Below are 23,421 nucleotides of genomic sequence, written 5' to 3' on the forward strand. Positions count from 1 at the left end.
TCCACATGCTTTATTCAATCATGTTGAACTGAGTTGATGGCTGCTTGATTATCACAGAATAATTTACAAGCTTTCTTTGGCGGGAAGTTCAATTCACACAGGAGTTTCTTGAGCCATAAAATCTCAGTTATTCTTTTGGCTATTCCCCTAAACTCTGCCTCAACACGTGATAGAGCTACAACATTCTGCTTCTTACTTCTCCAAGTGACTAGGTTTCCTCCTACCAGGGTGAAGTACCCTAAGGTAGACTTCATACTATCCCGATCACCTACCCAGTCTGCATCTGTGTAAGCCATGAGATCAAGATGATCATTTTTCTTAAAGAAGACCCCTCTGCTACTAGTGCCCTTCAAATATCTAAGAATCCTTATTACTGTATCCATGTGTGTTACTTGTGGGAGATGCATGAATCTACTAATTACTCCAGCAGCATATGAAATATTGGGTCTATTATGAGATAGGTAGATGAGTTTTCCCGCCAACTTCTGGTACTGTTCTTTATCGGCTAGTTCTCTATCTTGTACTGTCTGAAGGCGAAGGTTGGCTACAATTGGTATTTCAGCTGGCTTACAATCAAGCATCCCAATTTCTGCTAGGAGATCAAGTATGTACTTCTTCTGATTGATGAAGATTCCTCGTCTTGACCTTAAAACTTTAATCCTGAGGAAATATTTCAAATTTCCTAGGTCTTTCATTTCGAACTCCATAAACAACTTCTTCAGGTCACTAATCTCTTCTTCATTGTTCCCAGTGATGACCATATTGTCGACACAGATTATCAAACAGGTAATCCTTCCTTTCTCTTTCTTCAAGAACAAAGTGTGATCTGAGTTACTTTTCTCGTAACCAAACTTCTTCATTGTTGTGGTAAACCTACCAAACCATGCTCGCGGAGATTGTTTCACACCATACAATGCTTTCTTGAATCTGCACCCCTCTCCTAATCCATATTCATCTAATAACCCGATGGTTCTTTCATAAAAACTTCTTCTTCAATTTAACCATGGAGGAAGAAATTTTTCACATCAAACTGGTATAAAGGCCAATTTGTTTTTGCAGCAACTGAAAACAGGACTCTGATTGTATCAATCTTGGCAACCGAGGAAAAAGTTTCTCAGTAGTCTACCCCATATGTCTGAGTATACTCTTTAGCTACAAGCCGAGCTTTGTATCTCTCAATGGTCCCATCGGCATGATATTTGATTGAGAATACCCATTTACGACCTACTTCTTTCCCCCCTTTGCGTAACACGCATATCTCTTATGTGTTGTTCTTTTTGAGGGTTGCTATCTCATCTTTCGTAGCCCTTTTCCATCTCGGATTCTGGAGTGCTTCTTCTGTTTTTTGGGGTTTCTCGAATACAAGGTGGCATTAAAAGCAACAACAGAAATGGATAGATTATCAACATTACCATGATTGATGGGGTATAGAGACCTCTGTTTTTCAAACTCAGGGTCATATCTTCTTAGTGGAATACTCCTCATGCTCCTTGGGGGTAACTCATATCTGCAAGGTGACTCAACTCTAGCAATTTCAATCAAAGGCTCAAGAATTACCTCTTATTCGGATTGCTCCCTAGATTCTTCAGACAGGACAGGAGTAGTCTGAGGAGGAAGATGAACTATATCTTCAGTGGCAACAATTGTGGGATTACCAACTTGCTATGTTGGGTCATGATCAATTATAGGATCTGGATTGATAGCAGTGGGATATGTTAGCCAGTTTAAGTCATCACCACTCACAATCTCCTCCTGAGGACTAAGTTGGGGGTAGTAGTATGAACTCTCAAAGAAGTCACAATCCATGGTGGTATAGAGTTTGTTGTGGATTGGATCAAAACATCGAAAGCCTTCCTTATTCACCCCATATCCAATAAAAACACACTTAACATCACGAGGTTCAAGTTTATTTCGATCTTGTTTGAAAAGGTGAACATATACAACACAACCAAAAACACGAGGAGGTATAAGGAATGAGAAGATGGAATAGTAGTATGGGTTTGAAGTGTTTCCAAGGAAGTTTTGAAGTGGAGAGCTCTTGTGGGAAGACGATTAGTCAGGTAAGTGGCAGTCGCAACTGCTTCTAGTCAAAAATGAGTTGAGACATGAGCTTCAAACATAAGTGCTCGGGTTATCTCAAAGAGTATGCGATTTTTCCGTTCAGCAACCCCGTTTTGTTGTGGAGTGCTTGGGCAAGTGTTTTGATGAATTAATCCATAAGTTGAGATGAAGTGTTTCATGTCCAAGTTTATGTATTCCCCCCCCCCCCCCCCCCCCCCCCATTGTCTGACCGGAGAATTTGAGGTTGGGCTTGAAATTGAGTTATGAGCATGTTATAGAATTTCACAAAAACATCAAAGACCTCAAATTTATGTTTCAAGAAGTACAATCATCCTCAAGTAAGACAAGAACGAAAGCCCATGTGTATTAGATTCAAGAGCTGGACCCCAAACATCAGAATGAATCAAAGCAAACGATTTTATACTATGGGTGAGACTCGAAAAATAAGTATGCTTATGATTGCTAGGACACATGCCTCACAATCCAAGGGTGCATTACAATTATTAAGAGATGGAAAAAGACATTTCAAATACCCTAGTGAAGGATGACCTAGACGCCTATGCCACATCCACAATTAATGATCAGGCGACCCGTGAGCAAGCAAAGTGTGACCCTTTTGAGTCGCCTCATCTACATAGTACAAGCCTCCTCTTCGATACCATGTCTAATGATTTTCCCTGTCTGAACATCCTGCACAACACAATCAGTAGAACACATAATAACAATACAATTACGCTCTTTAGTCAATTAACTAATAGATAACAATTTATGGGATAGGCTAGGGACAAGAAGACAATTTTTTAAATGAATAGGGAAAGAAATATCAATAGTCCTAGCCTGAGTCACACGAATGCACTCCCCATTAGCAGTTTGAATGTGGGTGCGATTAGTGGGAACATTAGAAAGTAGATCAGAGAAGTCAAAAGTCATTGTATCCGTACCCCCACAATCAAAAATCCATGGAGCAAAATTTGGCTTACTAAGGGCTCCTACACCGTTTGAAGAAACAATGGGTTGTGAAGAGGTTTGGGCTTCTATATGAGCTGTTGGGTAGTATGGGTTTTGGGTTTTTTTGGTTGTAGTATAAAGACACTTTTTAGGGTTGAGTTCTTTTGTGTTATTGGTAGTATCAAAATATGGAAAGGTAATATCATTATATGGAAAGTCGCAGATTTTTTTTCTTCCTCGGCTACTTTCTCTCTCCTTGGTGTTCATGGCTGCTTGGTACAAGCATTGATCTTCGCCACTCCTTCTACTATTTTTTTTTCAAGCCCTTCTCCACTTTCTCTCTCTCCTCCATGATTCTTTGGTTTAGTTTCTGATTTGTATAAAAAAGGGTTGTTTTTCCCTACCTCTGGTGTCTCTGATCTGTGCTGGGAAGAATTCCAGTTTCTTAACGTGCCTTGCCACCGGTCTGGGCTTCCAGCACCTCGGTGGCGGCCGTCAGTTTATATTGCCAGAGTGAAAAATAACTTGTCCTGAGGAGTAATTGAGAGATGAGATGAGAAAGGGGAGTCATGAAACCTTTCAGTTTCCTGGATTTTGTGCCGAGTTTGGTAGAGGTGGGTGTATTTCCCTCCTCTTTTTTGGGTTCTTGTCAATGGAAAAATGTCGGTGCAAGAAACTTTTTTGTTGGAGTTTAATCTTGTTGGTTGCAACAATGGAGTTAGTGACGGCAATGGAACTCCGATTTTCATTTGAGGTAAGAATAAGTTTGATTTTGTATCTTGTAGTAATGCGAGGTAGGGTTTGCCTTTATCACGTGGAACTTCATTTGATAAACATTATAAAACAAAAACATGATCAATGACTTTATACTTGTAAGAATAAGTTTAGTAATTTTAAAAACTACAGCCTTGGAGTTTTTTTTTTTTTTTTGTCAAACTACAGCCTCTAAGTTATAAAAATCAACATTGAGACAGCTAATCCAGTGACTTGTGCCTAGGGATGGCCACGGAGCGGGTTACCCGAAACCGAACCGGTCCCGAACCGCTTGAAACCGTCCCGAAACCAGAACAGTTCGCGACAGGTTCCAAACCGGCCCGAACCGCGGAACCGTAAAACCGCCGGAAAAAAAGTTGTCGGAACCGTGAAACCGCCGGAAAAAAACTGCTTGAACCGGATCTAAGAACCGCAGGTCGAAACCGGAACCGGTCCGGGTGAACCGGCCCAACGAAATACAGATTAATAGAGATATGTAAAGAATGGAACTTATAATATAAGATATTTTTTTGTTCTACCGATAATGCAACCGCCAACATTAAATGCGTCGAACTTTTGTATAACGAACCTGCATTTAGTTTTATCCTTGGGGGTAAATTATTACACGTACGTTGTTGTGCTCATACAGTAAACTTATCTCGCCAAGCAGGTATAAAACAATTAAGTGATTGATTAGATCCCATTAGAGACATAGTGAAGTGGCTTAGAATTGGAGAGATAAAGAGAAGATATAAGCAATTATGTGACCATTATCAACTAAAAAAAGTATATTGGTCATTAGATACTCCTACACGTTGGGGCTCAACTAACAAGAAAAGCGATTGCTTATCGTCTAGTTATAACACAACTTTATAGTGAGTGTACAGATAGCTATATAAGTGATGACACATGGGAACTAGCTATAGGTGTATAGAAAATATTAGAAGCGTATGACCACACAACTAAGATTTTTTCTTATGTTTACGAACCAAACGTCCACTTAATAATAAGTGAGTGTATTACTATTTTTTTATCATCTTCTTAAACATTCGCATGATGATACTAACCCATATTTAAAGCCGATTCTTGCAGATATGATGGATAAGTGGAAGACATATTTTACTGATTTTCCTTTTATTTATGGAATTGCGACAATTTTAGACCCATGTTTTAAGACATAAGTCCTTACTAAATTAATTTGATTTTACTACCAATCTTTAGATCGCCCGCCTAGTGATGTATATAATTATGTTGGAACTATTAAAAACCTTTTAGCAGAACTTTATGATTACTATGCTATTGTACATAACCCAAGTCGCGATACGTCTAGACGTGCTAGCGTCTCGGCACGTCCCTCTTATTATAATTCCGTAATAGCTAACATAATAAGCCAAGATGATAGTTTTGTAAGATCATCTTCTTCTTCACCCTCCACATCATATTTAGAATTAGATAATTATCTTAAACATCACTTTGAAATTGACCAAGGTAGCTATAATATTTTAGAATGGTGGAAAGAAAAATCTATAAAATTTCCCATGTTATTGAGAATTGCAAAGGATAACCTTGCAATTCCTGCTTCTACGATTGCGTCGGAGTCTACTTTTAGTGCAGGTAGAAGAGTTTTAGATGAAAAGAGATCTCGTCTTGCTCCACATAGTATTCAAATATGTGTTTGCAAGAAAGATTGGGATCAAGCGGAGCTTCGAACACAAGGACTAAAGAACGATGATGATCAAGGCGATGATGATGATCCATGGATGATGATGGATACATCTGCATCATCGTCGGGAGGAGAGTCAGCGGAAGCATCTAACCAACTAGATGATGATGACGAAGACGAAAAGGATCAATCGGACAACGATCAATCAACATTCAACAACTAAAAATAGAAGGTATGACAAAGAACTACGTGGGCTTTAATTCCTTCGAGATACGTAGGCAGCTTAGTATTCCTTTGGGTACTAGGTTAAAGTCCATTTTCTCCCTCTTGTTTTATTAATCATCTTTATCGTTGATTCGTTTCTTATAAATTTATTTTTTTCATTCTTTTTAATAAATATTTTAATAACGATGACAAGCAATGAATTTCGCTAATAATCAAGTAATCACCAAAGGTACGTCTGCATTATTATAGTATTTTTATATTATATTTAAAGGAAAAATAAAAATGAAACCGATGGTTCGACCCGCCCGCCCCGCGAGTTGGAACCGCCTCATGAACCGCCAAGGAACCGTTTGGAACCGCCCGGAACCGGAACGTTCGAATCATGTTCCAAATGGAACCAGAACCGGGTGGAACCGGAACGAAACCCGCCCAACCCGGACCGTGGCCATCACTACTTGTGCCCAAAAAATCCTTTGACCTTTTCTTTTACCTTTTAACCTTAATCCAATTCACATACAACTAACCCACATCCCAAATCACACCACTTCACAACCTTCACTCCCTCTTTTCCACTATAATTAGCACCCCTCACCATAACTTCTCTTCCCCTCCATCATTTTCTCTCTCCTTCTTCTTCAACCTTTTCTTCCATGACAACTCTTACCCACTTAGATCCTTGTCCCACCATCCCTGTCCACTATCCTTTAGAATATTAAAAAGATTAAAGACTTATTTGTGTGTCAAGAATTTTACCATTCCATCAACAATTATTCCCAACCCAATTCAAGCATAAGTTAAGCATAGAAAAACCTTAAAATTAGAAAACTCAATTAAATTAGATACTCACAAATTTTTCAAATTGAATGAGCATACACAAGTTCTAAAACTAGAAAACCCAATTTAAATCGGCACCCACAAATTTAGTCAAAGTAAAGTAAATAACCTAAAGTAATCCTTGCACATGCTCAATCTCTATAAAACAAATATGACTATCATACTTCGATTCAGAAACAAGTTTAGTCAAAACTTTAACAAAAACAACTTTTTTGTAGTATCAAATACTATAATTTATGAAAGCTTTTGTTGTAGATCATGTGATGGTGATCTAATTTGAATTTTTCAAATGCACTAACGCTTTATTAAAAAAATTCATATTTATCTATCTCTATAAGTTATGTTCGTCAAAATGAAAATTGCATATAAATAATCAATAACAACTAAATCTAACGATCCTTTTAGATATATCTCCACAAATCCTATTGGCCAAATAGGAAAAATGATCTCTAAGTTATTGCTTGATTGACTCAAGCACAACGACATCACTCTAATGAATAGTGTGTCATCCACAAAAAAGACCAAGAATACTATGCCACTGGCTCTTAATTTCTTGTCTACACAATTTTTCTTTGTTAATAACTATCTCTTTGCTTCAAAACCTAAACTTCTCGTTTAATAGTTCTATTGTGTCAAACATAAAACTTATAGATTTCTAGACCTACACTACTATACTCGGATTAAAATCAATGCATTGCTTTGATAGATCTTGTTACTGATGATTTAAACTTTTGTAGTTGTTTATTTAGAAAAGCACTAATTTCAATATTACTATTGGAACTCAGTTTATTGTGTTTAAATAATATTGGTGAACAGTCTTATACCAATGAACAACTCGCTACATGAAACACCCGCTTGACCAACCTACAATCCGCCAACCAAACTCAGCTACAAAAGATAAAATATATTCATGTGCGATCTGTTGTGTTCTTGTTAGATTCAATTCAGTGCAAAGTATTAAAATACAACTTATATTATATTTTATAATGCGTATTTAGATAAACTGAGACTCAAATTTGCTTTAAAAAGCGTACAAAAAATAAAGTGGACAAAAATAAAAAAATAAAGGGAGTAATCATCATATAATTAAAGTTTTGGATATATTGATTATGAAAATGTTAAAAGGTAGGGAGAATATAAGGAGAAAAGTAGTATAAGAGATTGATAAACTTATATAATTTTATCTTCTATTTCATTATGCTCTTCAGTATTACAAGTAGATGCACATATATGTAGTGCAAGATCTACAAGTAACAACAAGTGTGTTACTATTAATAAGGATAGAAACACACAACTCAATGCATTCATGAGTTGTCAAATCACTTGCAACATTCCCCCTTGAATGCATTACATATATGTGGGAATTTTATTATGACATTCATAGTCTTAAACTGTCTCATTAAAAACCTTTATCAGGAAAAACCCAGTGGGATAAAAAAAACCTGATCAAAGGAAAAAAGAGTACATTGAGCATATTTCTCCCCCTAAAGTTAACATATGTCTCGAAATCGACACATTCCAATCTTGCGTACCAAATACTCGAATTGCTTTGACGGGAGTGACTTTGTGAATAAATCAACGGGGTTTTCAGTGGATTGAATTTCTTGGACTTTTATCTTTATCTTTCTGCAGATCATGTGCGAAGAATAATTTTGGTGACAAGTGTTTTGTTCTGTCTCCCCTGATGTATCCTTCTCTGACTTGGTTGATTACATGCATCATTATCTTCATAAATTGTAGTTGGTGCCCTAGTTGTATCGTTTAAGCCACAATTTTTTTGGAGTTGGCTGATCATGGATCTCAACCATACACACTCTCGGCTGGCTTCATATAAAGCTATAAGTTCTGCATGATTTGAGGATGCAGCCGTTAGAGTTTGTTTTGTTGATTTCCAAGATATTACGGTTCCTGCATATGTAAATACATATCCAGTTTGTGACTTGGCCATATGTAGATCAGATAAATATCCTGCATCAGCATATCCAGTGAGTATGGCATCATTTCCTGACTGGAAAAATAATCTAAGGTCTATAGTTCCCTTTAGGTATCGAAATAGATGTTTTACCCAATTCCAATGTCTTTCGCTTGGTGCATTGCTATACCTAGCTAATAAATTTACAGAAAAAAGCTATATCAGGCCTTGTACTATTTGCTAAGTACATTAAGGCACCAATGGCATTCAAGTATGGCACTTTCGGGCCTAAAATTTCTTCGTCTTCTTCTTGTGGACGAAATGGGTCATCATTTATGTTTAGTGATCGTATCACCATTGGGGAACTTAGTGGATGAGCCTTATTCATGTAAAATCGTTTCAAAACTTTCTCAGTATAATTGCTCTGATGGACAAATATTCCACTTTTCAAATGTTCAATTTGTAGTCCAAGACAGAATTTAGTTTTTCCTAAATCCTTCATCTCAAATTCCCTCATCAAATATTTAGCCGTTATCTCAATTTCTCTTGGAGTTCCGATCAGATTTAAGTCATCTACATACATAGCAATTATTACGAAACCGAATTGAGATCGTTTGATGAATACACATGGGCTAATTTGGTTGTTTTTAAATCCTGCTTTCATAAGGTATTCACTCAAACGATTATACCACATTCGCCCAGATTGCTATAATCCATACAATGATTTCTTTAATTTTACAGGAAACATTTCTCTAGGTACATTCTTTATTGGTAAGTTTAGTTCTTCAGGGACCTTCATATAGATGTCTGTGTCGAGTGACCCATATGAATACGCAGTTACGACATCCATCAATCTCATGTGTAGGCATTGAGAAACTGTTAAACTTACCAAAAATCTCAGTGTGGTTGCATCAGCTACTGGGGAATATGTTTCTTCATAATCAATTCCTGGCATTTGAGAAAAACCTTGAGCTACAAGTCTTGCCTTGTATCTGACAATTTCATTTTTCTCATTTCTTTTTCTTACAAATACCCATTTGAAGCCTATGGGTTTTATGCCTTTTGGAGTTTGTAAAATATTCCCAAAAGCTTCTCTTTTTTCTAATGATTTTAATTCTGCCTCAATTGCTTCTTTCCATCTTGGCCAATCATGTCTTTTTCTGCATTCATTTATCGATATTGGCTCAAGATCATTTTCATCATTTATTATATCAATAGCTACGGAATAAGCAAATGATTCATTTGGAATGACCCTTTTTCTATTCCATTTTTTCTTGGAGAAAATATAATTTATTGAGGTTTCATAATTTTCATCTTTTTCATTATCGGAGATGTCTTGATACTCAAAATGAAAATGAAAATAAAGGAGAAAATCAAGACATCTCCGATAATGAAAAAGATGAAAATTATGAAACCTCAATAAATTATATTTTCTCCAAGAAAAAATGGAATAGAAAAAGGGTCATTCCAAATGAATCATTTGCTTATTCCGTAGCTATTGATATAATAAATGATGAAAATGATCTTGAGCCAATATCGATAAATGAATGCAGAAAAAGACATGATTGGCCAAGATGGAAAGAAGCAATTGAGGCAGAATTAAAATCATTAGAAAAAAGAGAAGCTTTTGGGAATATTTTACAAACTCCAAAAGGCATAAAACCCATAGGCTTCAAATGGGTATTTGTAAGAAAAAGAAATGAGAAAAATGAAATTGTCAGATACAAGGCAAGACTTGTAGCTCAAGGTTTTTCTCAAATGCCAGGAATTGATTATGAAGAAACATATTCCCCAGTAGCTGATGCAACCACACTGAGATTTTTGGTAAGTTTAACAGTTTCTCAATGCCTACACATGAGATTGATGGATGTCGTAACTGCGTATTCATATGGGTCACTCGACACAGACATCTATATGAAGGTCCCTGAAGAACTAAACTTACCAATAAAGAATGTACCTAGAGAAATGTTTCCTGTAAAATTAAAGAAATCATTGTATGGATTATAGCAATCTGGGCGAATGTGGTATAATCGTTTGAGTGAATACCTTATGAAAGCAGGATTTAAAAACAACCAAATTAGCCCATGTGTATTCATCAAACGATCTCAATTCGGTTTCGTAATAATTGCTATGTATGTAGATGACTTAAATCTGATCGGAACTCCAAGAGAAATTGAGATAACGGCTAAATATTTGATGAGGGAATTTGAGATGAAGGATTTAGGAAAAACTAAATTCTGTCTTGGACTACAAATTGAACATTTGAAAAGTGGAATATTTGTCCATCAGAGCAATTATACTGAGAAAGTTTTGAAACGATTTTACATGAATAAGGCTCATCCACTAAGTTCCCCAATGGTGATACGATCACTAAACATAAATGATGACCCATTTCGTCCACAAGAAGAAGACGAAGAAATTTTAGGCCCGAAAGTGCCATACTTGAATGCCATTGGTGCCTTAATGTACTTAGCAAATAGTACAAGGCCTGATATAGCTTTTTTCTGTAAATTTATTAGCTAGGTATAGCAATGCACCAAGCGAAAGACATTGGAATTGGGTAAAACATCTATTTCGATACCTAAAGGGAACTATAGACCTTAGATTATTTTTCCAGTCAGGAAATGATGCCATACTCACTGGATATGCTGATGCAGGATATTTATCTGATCTACATATGGCCAAGTCACAAACTGGATATGTATTTACATATGCAGGAACCGTAATATCTTGGAAATCAACAAAACAAACTCTAACGGCTGCATCCTCAAATCATGCAGAACTTATAGCTTTATATGAAGCCAGCCGAGAGTGTGTATGGTTGAGATCCATGATCAGCCAACTCCAAAAAAATTGTGGCTTAAACGATACAACTAGGGCACCAACTACAATTTATGAAGATAATGATGCATGTAATCAACCAAGTCAGAGAAGGATACATCAGGGGAGACAGAACAAAACACTTGTCACCAAAATTATTCTTCGCACATGATCTGCAGAAAGATAAAGATAAAAGTCCAAGAAATTCAATCCACTGAAAACCCCGTTGATTTATTCACAAAGTCACTCCCGTCAAAGCAATTCGAGTATTTGGTACGCAAGATTGGAATGTGTCGATTTCGAGACATATGTTAACTTTAGGGGGAGAAATATGCTCAATGTACTCTTTTTTCCTTTGATCAGGTTTTTTTTATCCCACTGGGTTTTTCCTGATAAAGGTTTTTAATGAGACAGTTTAAGACTATGAATGTCATAATAAAATTCCCACATATATGTAATGCATTCAAGGGGGAATGTTGCAAGTGATTTGACAACTCATGAATGCATTGAGTTGTGTGTTTCTATCCTTATTAATAGTAACACACTTGTTGTTACTTGTAGATCTTGCACTACATATATGTGCATCTACTTGTAATACTGAAGAGCATAATGAAATAGAAGATAAAATTATATAAGTTTATCAATCTCTTATACTACTTTTCTCCTTATATTCTCCCTACCTTTTAACATAAAATCTTTATTTATTATTATTTGAAGGTGAAATTAAATTTTATGAGTTTATTAAGTGATTATATACACATAAATATATAAAAGTTTGATGTATATAATTTTATAGACTAAAGTAACCAAATGCATATGCACATAATATGATGACATGATCAGATAAATAGAGATAAAACCGTCCATAAAGGCGATAACAATGCTAAATTAACCAGTCCATAAAGGCGGTCATTACAAAATAATATTAGCTAGTCCATATAGGCGGCTGAAAAAGTAAAAACGAATATAAAGTTTAAACGACATTATTAAAATAAATTATTTTATAGGTTAATAGTCTGAAAACGTTTACTACTAGTTTCTTCGCCTTCGTAATTTTTTTCTTTTATTACTTTCTTGTGGGACAGTAGGATCATTAGTAGGTTGGACTAGTGGGTTATCTGTAGATTGTGGTGGCTGATTAGTAGGTGGTTGTGCTGGTGGATTAGTTGCATTATTGGGACTTGGCATTGAGTTTTCATTTATATGGGTATTATTTGGATTATGTCTTCGCAGTTGGTTTGAACCATTATTAGCTGGGTTGGTAGTAACAGATATACAATTTTCTTCAAGGATAAAGTATAAAACGGTGTTAGTAACACCTTGAATAATAATATTGATACCGTTTGATTGTTAGTCCATATTGTGGCTAAAAAATTGTTATAATGTTTTGAAAAAAAAATAATATTACCTTCTTGGATTTTTGAGAGCGAAAATTCGTGCTGATAACGTGTTAAAAGGTAGGGAGAATGTAAGGAGAAAAGTAGTACAAGGGATTGATAAACTTATATAATTTTATCTTCTATTTCATTATGCTCTTCAGTATTACAAGTAGATGCACATATATATAGTGCAAGATCTACAAGTAACAACAAGTGTATTACTATTAATAAGGATAGAAACACACAACTCAATGCATTCATGAGTTGTCAAATCACTTGCAACAAAAATTTCATAAATTTCATATACTTTTAATCAAATTGGGGAAAACTTGGTATTTATGATTTCAAAATCAAATTGAACAAAAATTGCTCAACCTGTCAAGGTATACAGCAATCATATTGTTTATACTTTCAATTCAAACATTGTTACTATTACGGAACAATTTTCGTAGTTAATGAATTTTGTACTCCGTAGACTGATCAAGATAGATTGCCATACCATTTTCCGACTAAGTACTAAGAAACTATATTGTTACAACAATGATAAAGTCTCAATTCCAAATATATAAGTCAAGTACATGAAACAAAATCAATTAACATGGAAAAACGATATCAAGAATCTATTTTAATCAAATGTTCTATTTGATTTCGCATCAATTTTTTTAAAAAATAATTAGGCTGAGATCATATGGGACCACATAAAAGGAGTGAGTAAGAGAAAAGTGATAAATTAATAGCAGTTGTGTAGATAATTGAATCTCATCATAACTACATAAATAAAAAAAAAGATTACTAAATAAAAAAATGAAGACATTTGACAAAAATACGCCAAAAAAATTAATGTGACATTTGATTAGAATACGAGGGAAGAGCTAAGCTTGTCTATAATGAAGTATATCCTCATTTTCCTTTCATTTCTTTCAATCTCACCCATGTTTTTGCAAGATCATCTTACTTACATCTTCCACTTTTTGTATTGAAGAATATTTTGGTATGGAAGTATTATTGCACAAAGACCTGTCATGATCCACCCTCAAAAATCATTAAAAATTTATATAGCATATTTGCCCCACAAATTACTTTAACTTTGCTTTAAGTTACATACTCATAGTTAACATAACAGAAATGCTCAAAAATCTTGAGCTTTTGGCAATCTTCATCCCCGTTCCCTAAAATCTCTCAAGTAACGTCGCTTCGGCTTCGTCTCTAATTCAGCATAAAACACCGTCTTCATGTGCAGACCGAAGAGATATATTGTTAATGCTGATAATTTAAAATGTCGAATCAGACATGAAACAGTAAGAATGGAAGCAAGCAAAAAAAAAAAAAAAAAAAAAGAAGCAGATGGGCACAAAACGTGTATTATTATCGGAATCCAGCTACTATTACAAGAGATTAAGCTGCTCAAATTTCCCTCATAACACTAGTGTAACAGATTACAGTAATGTGATCTACAGAAAAAGGGTAGAACTATTTCAGGCCTCAATACAACTGAAAAAAATTGCATTTTGGGAGTAGTATAATACAGTTAGAATAAAATACAAGGGAAGAAATAGATACGATCTGAATCAACCTTAACTAGAAGTAGTGTCAACAATCAAGGCCGAAATTCTAGGTAGCTATTCAGAAGGAAACACCTAGCTGTTTCGCAAAATGATCCCCGTCCTCCTCGTCCATGGAGTCTACCTCATTATAGCCGGTTTCACCTTCTCCGTCAAATTGCTCATATTCATATGTCCCGTCATCTTGTTCATACTCTTCGTCGTATTCTTGATCTGCATTATCGGCCACAATTAATTCTTCTTCAACTTTCGGGTGATTACCATCCGTTTTAGGTGAAGATGATTCAGCCTCACTATCACCATTCAATTTTATTTTTTTATTTGAAATTACACCCTCTTCTTCGACTGCCTCGACTGCCAGAGGCTTATTGTCAATTTCACCTGCCTTATTTTTGTCAGATGCAGAGGAAAGAGTGGTCTGTTTTACTGTGTTTGCATCAGAATTTGAAGCACTGCTTGTTATGTTTACATCATTTTCACTCTGCTTGATCTCTTCTTTATTAGCTGAATTTGTACTGGTAGGAGCTTTCCTTTTTCGCTTTAAAATCTCGCTTAGTGGCTTGGGGCCTTCAAATGAGAGATCATTATCAGTAGCATTGGAGCTAGCTAAGACAGTATCTCTAATCTTACCGCCATAACCTGATTGTTTGGTGCCTTTTAGCTCCAACAACCGTTTTGGAGAGGGAAAATCAGTACCAACAGCTGCAACAGTATCCTTTCTCACAGGTGGACCATTTATTTTTCTACCCTCACGGCTTTCATCTTTGATTCGTCCACGCAATCGATCTCGAAGATGACCTTGTTGACCATAGACTTGCGGTCTGCTTGGAGATGATCTTCCCCAGCTCCTCCCCCTTTCATTTTCCCTCTCTGAATACATATTACCTCTCACTGGAGAAGATCTTCTTGGAATCTTTATTCTGTCTTGAAGACGGTGGCTACGAGAAGCCTCATGTATAGGTGACCGACGTGAGTTCCTCTGAGTACTCCTGTAGCCTTGGTTCTCAGCATATTCATCAATACTATAATCAGAATTAACAACAGATTTCAACCCATTTACTCTATGTTGCTTTGATAAGCGATTACGCAAATCAGAATTTTGATTGAAATCAGGACTCTGTGACTTGTATGAGCCTCTCCTGTCATAGTCAGCTGGTTCACCAAGTGATCTCTCTGATGACGGTCTGTGATGATCCAAAGCATAATTCTCCGACAAATGATCAAATGAATCATAGAGACGTCTACTGTGATTAAATTCAGGGTCAAAGTCACCAATAGAATTATAATCATCCTGATGACCCATGTCAAACTCTTTCAGATTTCTTCCATCACGACCTTTCATCCTCACATATTGATCATCAGGATAATATTCATCTTCGTTGAGCTTGTCATCCACAAGTACATCAAATCCAGGAGAAGAATCCCTCAACGAATCATCAGCCTCTCTACCATTTTGAAATTTTTGGTCATCATACAAGCCACCATCATGTGCACGCCCATTCCTACCTCTCAAAATCCCATTGTTAACAGAAAAAGGTTTAAGTTTTTCATACTTAGGGAACTCTTCAATCACACCACCAGGAGGGATATAAGCTCTTCCAGCAGACTCTCCATTCACCGTCCGTGAAGACTGACCTTTCAGAATTGTCGTTTTCGGCGGTGGAGCTTCCACGACCTTAGTTGTAGTTACTTGGAGATTTGTTTTTTGTTGTGTGCGCTTTTCATTTGTACCAAACGTTTTCTTGAAAACCGGGGCTTCAGGAGCAATGTTGCTGGCTGGGACCTGTTGAGTCTTAGTACTAGGATGGTTTGGGCCGTGCATGAAAGGGCATCTGTCTGCTTTTAAGCAATAGCCCTTCTGAAAGAAAATGCAGGGTACTCCTTGTTTAGACGAATTCTGAGGCGTAGCAGGAACAGGTGGGATAGGTGGTACAATAACAGAAGGCCCAGAAAAGTTACCAGCTTTAGGAGACACCAAACCATCCAAAGGCTGAATACATAGGGATAATATGATTAGTATTGTCAAAGAGAATTGCAATGAGCATATATTTAGGCACAAAACATTTAAACAACTTTAGCATCTAACAAGGAAAAAGAAAGAACTTACAGGATGCCTAAATGAGCATTTAGGATTCAAACAATTTCCATTCAACCAATACCAACAATCTCTTGGGTTAATCCGAGCATATTCACTATGCCGATACTCACATTCATTTCCCTGCAAACACATGAAATACGAGCAAGCCAATATTAAAAACTACAGTTAACAGATAAAAAAATTCACCAAAATAAACGGACAACAATACCACCTTTATCCACATCTCCAAACGCATCCACAAAGCACATCATAAAAAGCTACTCCCTCTCTTTCATTTCAAATATGTCATTTGCTTTTTGCACGTTTGCCAATAGTGTATATAATTAAAATTTATAAAAGTTGGATATAAATAAACCTTATATAAAGAAGAATCAAACAAGATCTCATTTACCTATGTTATAATGTGTGGATTAAGAATAAAGTACAAATTAGTGTTTGATGAATAGTAACCTAAAAGCGGACATTTGAAAAGAAATAGAGGAGTACCAAGTTTCAAATAATCTTTCTTTCCACTGCATTCTTAGTTATACAATCTAACCATAGATTAAAGACCATCATCAATTACATAACATGCTAAATAATAACCATAATATCATAAATGAAGATTTTTTCGCCAACAAACAATTAGGACGATCAAAATTATACTCACCAGTCACATACTACCAAAGATCTAAACCTAGCATCAATCCAATTCATTATGTAACGAATCCTAATTACCAAGTTATAAACAGAATCCCCAACAATCTAAATGCAGAATACCACAAAAACTCATAATTAACAAACTCAACCAAGATCAAACCCATAATTATACTCAAATATTTTAGATTTACACCAATTTAAAGATATATTTGCAGTTGAAAAGAATCTAAAAACGAAAATTTTAAGTCAAAAAACTCAAGAATTCAAACCTTTTTGCAAGTCAAGGGAGAAGCGAGAAAATAAACACAATCAGTATTCCGTTTCAAAGATTCATCTTCAGCCATATTAGAAGACGAAGAAGAAGGTCCACCTCCGCCTTGTTGTGGCTCCTTAGTAATCGCAGTAGTAGCAGCCATGAACTTTATACTATACTTGAAGCTTCAACTTCAATGGCGCCGGAATCAGGTTTTTCTACAGATCAAGGAATGGGATGTCGGCACGGAAACCCTAACAATGCATTAATCAGGGTTTGATTTTGGATTTTTGCATAAATTGATTGGATTTTGAAGTTGTCGAGAGATAAAGGGAGGGAGATACTATAGAGAGAAATGAGTTAGTCTAAGATTAGAGAGAAGTATGGAAGCTCGTTGAGATCGAGCTGAAATGGCTTTTTCTTCTTACCTTCTTACTTTCACTTTTAATAGAAGCCAATCAACAACATTTGAGGTTTATGTTGTGTTGGCCTGTTTTTTTTTTTTCTAAACATTTTTTAATGGTTTATATTTTATTTGGAATAATTTGTGAATTATCATTTTAGAGTTCAATCTTATATAAATTACAGTTTTAATATTCTTTTTAAATTAGCAAAGTAGCAATGTTTGTAGTATTTAGGTTAGAATTTCAACCACTTAACCTAAAATTTTGACCACTTAAATGGTCAGAATTATGTGATTTCCCTGAACATAGTAGATATTGATACTTTTTGGTTGTAATTCGTAAGAAAAATATATTAAGGTTGTAATTCGCGAAAGTTCGAAAGTTTAAGGTTTTAATTTGCAAATAAATCTTTTATTTATTGAGTACAAACTTGATACAAGATGCCTTAGGTATGAACTTGAGGATAGGTACAGTTTTTCACCTAACAACCAATAGTCAAACTGAGCATAGTATTCAAATACTAGAGAATATGTTGCATGTATGTGAACTTGACTTTGGAGGTTCTTGGGAGGATAGACTAGATTTGATTGAGTTTTCATATAATAACCATTATCATGTTAGTATCCAGATGGCACCATTTGAGGCTTTATATGGTCGTCGATGTCGTAGTTCTTTGTGTTGCGATGATGCAGCTAAAGCTATGGTATTCGGACCACCATTAATTTAGGAGATGATTGACCAGGTTTGTATCATACGTCAAAGTATGAGGGCCGCAAAAGACCGACAGAATAGTTATGCTAATCAACGTCGTCGACCGCTTGACTTTCAAGTCGGAGACAAATTATTCCTTAGGGTATTTTCGACACGTAGTGTTATGAGATTCGGAAAGAAAGACAAGCTTAGCCCAAGATTTATTGGGCCATACGAGATTTTAGAGCGTATTGGTGAAGTAGCTTATCAACTTGCTTTACCACCTTCAATTGACTGCGTTCATAATGTGTTTCATGTGTCTCAATTTAGACAAAATTTGAGGGACGATTCTCATGTTTTGGAGCTAGAACAACTCACTATTGATAATACTCTACAGTACAAGGAGACCTCTGTTCAGATCCTAGATAAAAAGACTTGAGATACCCATCGAGGTAGTGTTGCACTTGTTAATGCGTTGTGGTCAAGCCACATTGTTGAGGAGGCCACATGAGAGGCCGAGGACGTTATGAGGCGTGAGTACTCGCATTTGTTCAAGCTGGTACTATGTTATCCTGTAGTAAGTGTTGCATCTCCCTAGTTCGTTAGATGTGTGTTTAGTATTGTTTACATGAGTAAGTTTGAGGATGAACTTTATTTCAGGGTAGAATCTTAAGATTTTGGGAGAGAAATAAGTAACTTTCATTATTAGTAGATTACTTACATTTATGGTATTACTATGAATAGTCATAATTGAGGTTATCAACTCCTTGTGAAATATAGTTGATTCAAAAAGCTCTCACATTAAAAGGTAAAGTTTAGTTATTAATAAATAACAGAGGTAGTATTAGTTTGAGAATGAACTTGTGTTGAGATGAATATAATGTTATATTTGAGTATTATCTTGGGTTTGACCTCAAGAATGAATTTCGTTTTGAGTTTGGTAGAATGTAATATTTTGAAATTGTAGAAATAAAATTAATATTCCCTCCAATTCTTTTCAATTGTCCCATTTTCTTATTTGGGCAATTCTCCTCAATTGTCCCATTTCTATTTTAGAACATAATTTTTGGACCAAATTGTCCTTATACCATTCATGTAAGTACCAAAACATCCTTATTTTAAAAACTAAACTACACTAATTAACCCCCCAATCCTAATTAACCTACAAATCATTCCCTCCCTTTATTAACCTCTCCTCCCTCTGATTATATACCCCAACCCAGCTTTGTTGCTGTGATTCACCCATCCCCTTTCTGAAACCCTAGATCTTCATCTACTTCCTCTCTTTTTCTTCAACGGTGCTACTATTAATCCATGTGCTGAACCCACCCTCTTCTGAAACCCTAGATCTTCATCTTCTTCCTCTCTTCGTCCTTTTAAAGTAGATCTACGTTTTTAATCTTCTTCTCTCCTCTCTCCTCTCGTCTGAGTTTGGGTTTTTTTTAAGAAAATCCGATAATGAAGTCGCCTAATTCTTCTCTCTCTCATCATGCACTGAAGTTGTTGTTTGGTGATTGTGAAGATGAGGATTCTTATATTTCCTCACCACATTCTTCTGTTGAAACTTCTCCAAATTGGGGAAGAACCATGGACAGTAAAGATGAAGAAATTTTGGCTATGTTTGATTTGGGACTTAATCTACCTGATGATGACCTTTTTCCTTCATCTGACTCAGAAGATTACGATGGTGAAGATGATGATATTGTTTATGATGTTAAAGGGCCCTTCTCTCGTATGTGAAACGATTATTCTTTCCCTCTGACTAATGATGTTACATTTTGTTTTTGTTTTTGTTTTTCTTGATTATGCATGTTCATATGTGTTGGTCTGTGATGATTTTTTTTAGGCCAATGAAAAGTTCAATGATTTTTTGAAAAGAGGGCTAATTAATTGCTACAAAAATCCATATACATACTTACAGTGCCACCAATCTTTATGATTTTAGGAGACAAAGAGTATGCTTATGGATCTCAATGAAAAAAACATGTTATTTTCTGAGAGATGCGCCTAAAATGAATTTTTTTTTTCCATTAAAAACCCCCAAAAACTTTCCATTAAATGTATAGTCAAAAACAGCTTGAATGAATTTACATGATGTTTAACCCTAAACATTTTCATCCACTACAATAAGCCCAAAAGTGTGAATATAAATACTTAACCTAAAAATATGACTGCCCTTGTAACTCTATCTACTGTTGTTGCTGGTTTTATTGGTGCTAGTTGGTTGGTGTTGTTGGTCATTGTGTTGCTAGTTGTTGCTGGATTTGTGTTGTTGTTGTATGTTTTGTTTGTGGCTGTTGTTGCTGGATGGTTGTGATTGTTGGTTCTGTTGTTTCTTGTTACTCCTGGTTTTCCTGCTGGCTCATAATAATTATTGTTGTTGGTTGTGTTGCTTGATGGAAAATCTCTTGGTCATCAACTCCCAAGTAGAGCAAAGCAACCTCTAAATAATTTGCATCCAAATGACAAAGTGACTCATATATGATTTTTTTTCCTAACTGTTAAATAATTCTCCCTTCCCTAGCTGGTTTGGTTTTGTTCATGTGTGGAATATGGTAGTCAATACCACCAAGTTTTTTCAGTACCTCAACCTTACATGCTTGTAAGGTTATCCAAAAAAACCTTAATGTGTGGTGTTCTAAAGCTTCAAAAGCACATGTTACTGCCCTAACCAATTGTGTGTAGTTGTATGATGCTTTCTAGTGTTGTAATGATTGAATAGACCTAAAAAAACTTAAGTCTAACACGTTCATATCTGGGGAATTTGGAGGCTGTTGAACTAAATGGATATTGAATCCATCTTGATTTGCAGCTTCCCTGAATATTGGATCATTGTCTAGAATGTGTGGTTTTGCATTATCCTGTTGAATGTAAATTGTTTTGCCTACACCTTCTGGCCATTTTCCTCTAATAGCAGGTAAGATATTGTCAATTAGCATTGACCTTATGTGTGTCTTTGTTATGGATTGAATGGGTTTGGTTTTTGGTTCCCCTATCTTCTTGTTTTGGGAACTTTTTGTGCTAGCACTTGAGCTGTAAAAGGAAAGATACCTATCTTTTCATCAAAAATTAGTTGACCTTCACTAAAATACATCGGTTGAGCAACCGCAAACATGAACATAATTTTGGAAACAAATCTTTTTTACTGTGTTTCCCTATGTGGCTCAGGTTCTCCTGGAGTAAGATAGTACATTTGTTGTGTGCTAGTGAGGTTGAATAATTTTTCAAATGTGTGAACTATGTTAGACATGTCACTAAATTTGAAAGCATCTGTCTGTTTATCATAATTGCAACTAGAAATACAAAAGAATAACCTATCATTCTTGTTAGTGTCGATTAACAGTGGCTTGATTGCATTTGTATGCTTGCGTATGTGTTTTTTTTCTTCCATCTCCATATAGTTGATTGGCTAACACCCATGGCATTTGCAACTGCTTGTTGACTTGTCTTTTTGGCCTTTTTTAAGGCTTGGAATCTATTTTCATCAAATGGTATTATTGTCCCGTTGTTTCTGCCAAACTTTTTGCTACTTGCATCCAATGTGGCCCCCTCCTTTTGCTGAGTTTTAAATTTAGCCCAAATTATATTTACGATCTATCCGTGAACATCATACTTTTTGGCGATTTCTCCCATTAACCCATGTGTTGGCTTTCCCTTCTTGTTAACACCAATAAATAACTCATGCATTATTTCATTCCTAGTGTAAGTATCTAATTCTTTTTGCTTCACCATTTTGATTTTGCGCTAAATGATTTGGATTATTAATTTGGTTTGCAATAATACCCCCTATTTATAATGGTGCATGCTTGCTGTGTTCTTTTCTGGGTTGTTTTACTGTGTTGTGGCGCCTAACTTTTGGGTTGACAATTTCATTTTGGCGCCTATGCATTTGGGTTGACAATTTGCCTCTTCTTGTGACCTACAGTCATGATTGCTATGTGTGGGTTTTGGGCTGTTTCTCATGACTTCAGTTTTTTAGAAAAATTTTTAAATTTTAGATGGCATTAATGATTTTCGTTTTTTGGCGCATTTTTTTAAAAGCGACTAACGTATACACTAAATGCATATTCCGTTTGTTCGACCTCTTTTCTGAAGTCAATGAACGACATGATATCCGTATTCACATGGCCCGAGAAAAGTGTTCGTTATTTGTAGTCGTGAATAAAGTATTGAAGAGATCGAGGAGGAAGTGGGAGTATAGATACAAACCCCCTTTATGAAATGTAATTTTAATTTTTCGAGGATGTAATTATTAATTATGTAATTTAATTATGGCAATTAAGACTTTATATTTTTAATTATGTAATTTAATTAATGGCAATGAAGACTTTGTATTTTTAATTATGTAATTGAACAATTTGTAATTTTCCCACCAAATTTAAACTTATCCATGCCATTCAACAAAAATTGGAGGGAATAATTAGAGTTTAATCAACTTTATTACTAATACCCACTACATCACATAGGTGTACTATTCGTGCCCAACCCAAATGGGACAATTGAAAAGAATTGGAGGGAGTATTATTCATTGGAGTTAATTAAGGTTTAATAATAAGGTTAAGTAAAAAAAATTTATCATGGGAAAATAATCAAGTATTTGGCTTGAATTAGTACAATAGGAGTATTTATATTTTGGGCTTAAACACTATGGGCCTCATTATACTTATGCTATCAGAAATATACCCTAACCATATTTTCTATTTAACTGGTACTATAAATATAACCAAAGTGTTTATATTAGTCGTCTTTCTTTAATAGAACTAATAAATTCAGTTTTATTTTAATTGCTTCGTCGAAATTGGTTGCACGTAAATAAAAAGTAATTGTATCATCATGACTCATTCCTGATACGACGCTATCTTAGAGATAAAATGACGTGTTTCAATCTTTAATATCACCAAGATCGAATGTATGAAGTCTTGTGACAAACAAATTACACTATCAATGAAAATGATGTTTATAGGAGATAATAATGCAATAAAACGACACAAAGATTTAACGAGGTTCACTCAATTAAGGCAACGTCCTCCGGTGTGTAGTATCTCTTATATTTTCAAAGGAGTTCAAAGAACTCTCAATGGAGAATTACAATAGAGAAGAGATATAGGCTAGTGTTTTGGCTTGGGGTATTTTGTGGATTATTTTTCAATGGCATATGAGGCCTCTTTATATAAAGGTTT

General features: G+C 35.4%; 2 protein-coding genes across 2 annotated transcripts; both read right to left on the reverse strand.

Annotated features, from left to right (window-relative positions):
- Positions 1–14: 14 nt before the first annotated feature.
- LOC130823224 (uncharacterized mitochondrial protein AtMg00810-like) lies at positions 15–1,806 on the reverse strand. Its single transcript, XM_057687852.1, has 4 exons — positions 1,744–1,806; positions 1,592–1,662; positions 1,364–1,507; positions 15–990 (listed from the first exon to the last, which is right to left on the reverse strand). Exons 1-4 carry the CDS (start codon positions 1,804–1,806, stop codon positions 15–17), a joined length of 1,254 nt encoding a protein of 417 aa, XP_057543835.1.
- Positions 1,807–13,942: 12,136 nt separating this feature from the next.
- Positions 13,943–17,626, reverse strand: LOC130823115 (zinc finger CCCH domain-containing protein 17-like). Its single transcript, XM_057687731.1, has 3 exons — positions 17,164–17,626; positions 16,265–16,375; positions 13,943–16,147 (listed from the first exon to the last, which is right to left on the reverse strand). The coding sequence occupies exons 1-3, from the start codon at positions 17,308–17,310 to the stop codon at positions 14,219–14,221; spliced, it is 2,187 nt and encodes a 728-aa protein (XP_057543714.1). The 5' UTR covers positions 17,311–17,626; the 3' UTR covers positions 13,943–14,218.
- Between the last annotated feature and the right edge of the window lie 5,795 nt (positions 17,627–23,421).

This window comes from Amaranthus tricolor, chromosome 9 (assembly GCF_026212465.1).
Source record: "Amaranthus tricolor cultivar Red isolate AtriRed21 chromosome 9, ASM2621246v1, whole genome shotgun sequence".
NCBI lineage: Eukaryota > Viridiplantae > Streptophyta > Magnoliopsida > Caryophyllales > Amaranthaceae > Amaranthus > Amaranthus tricolor.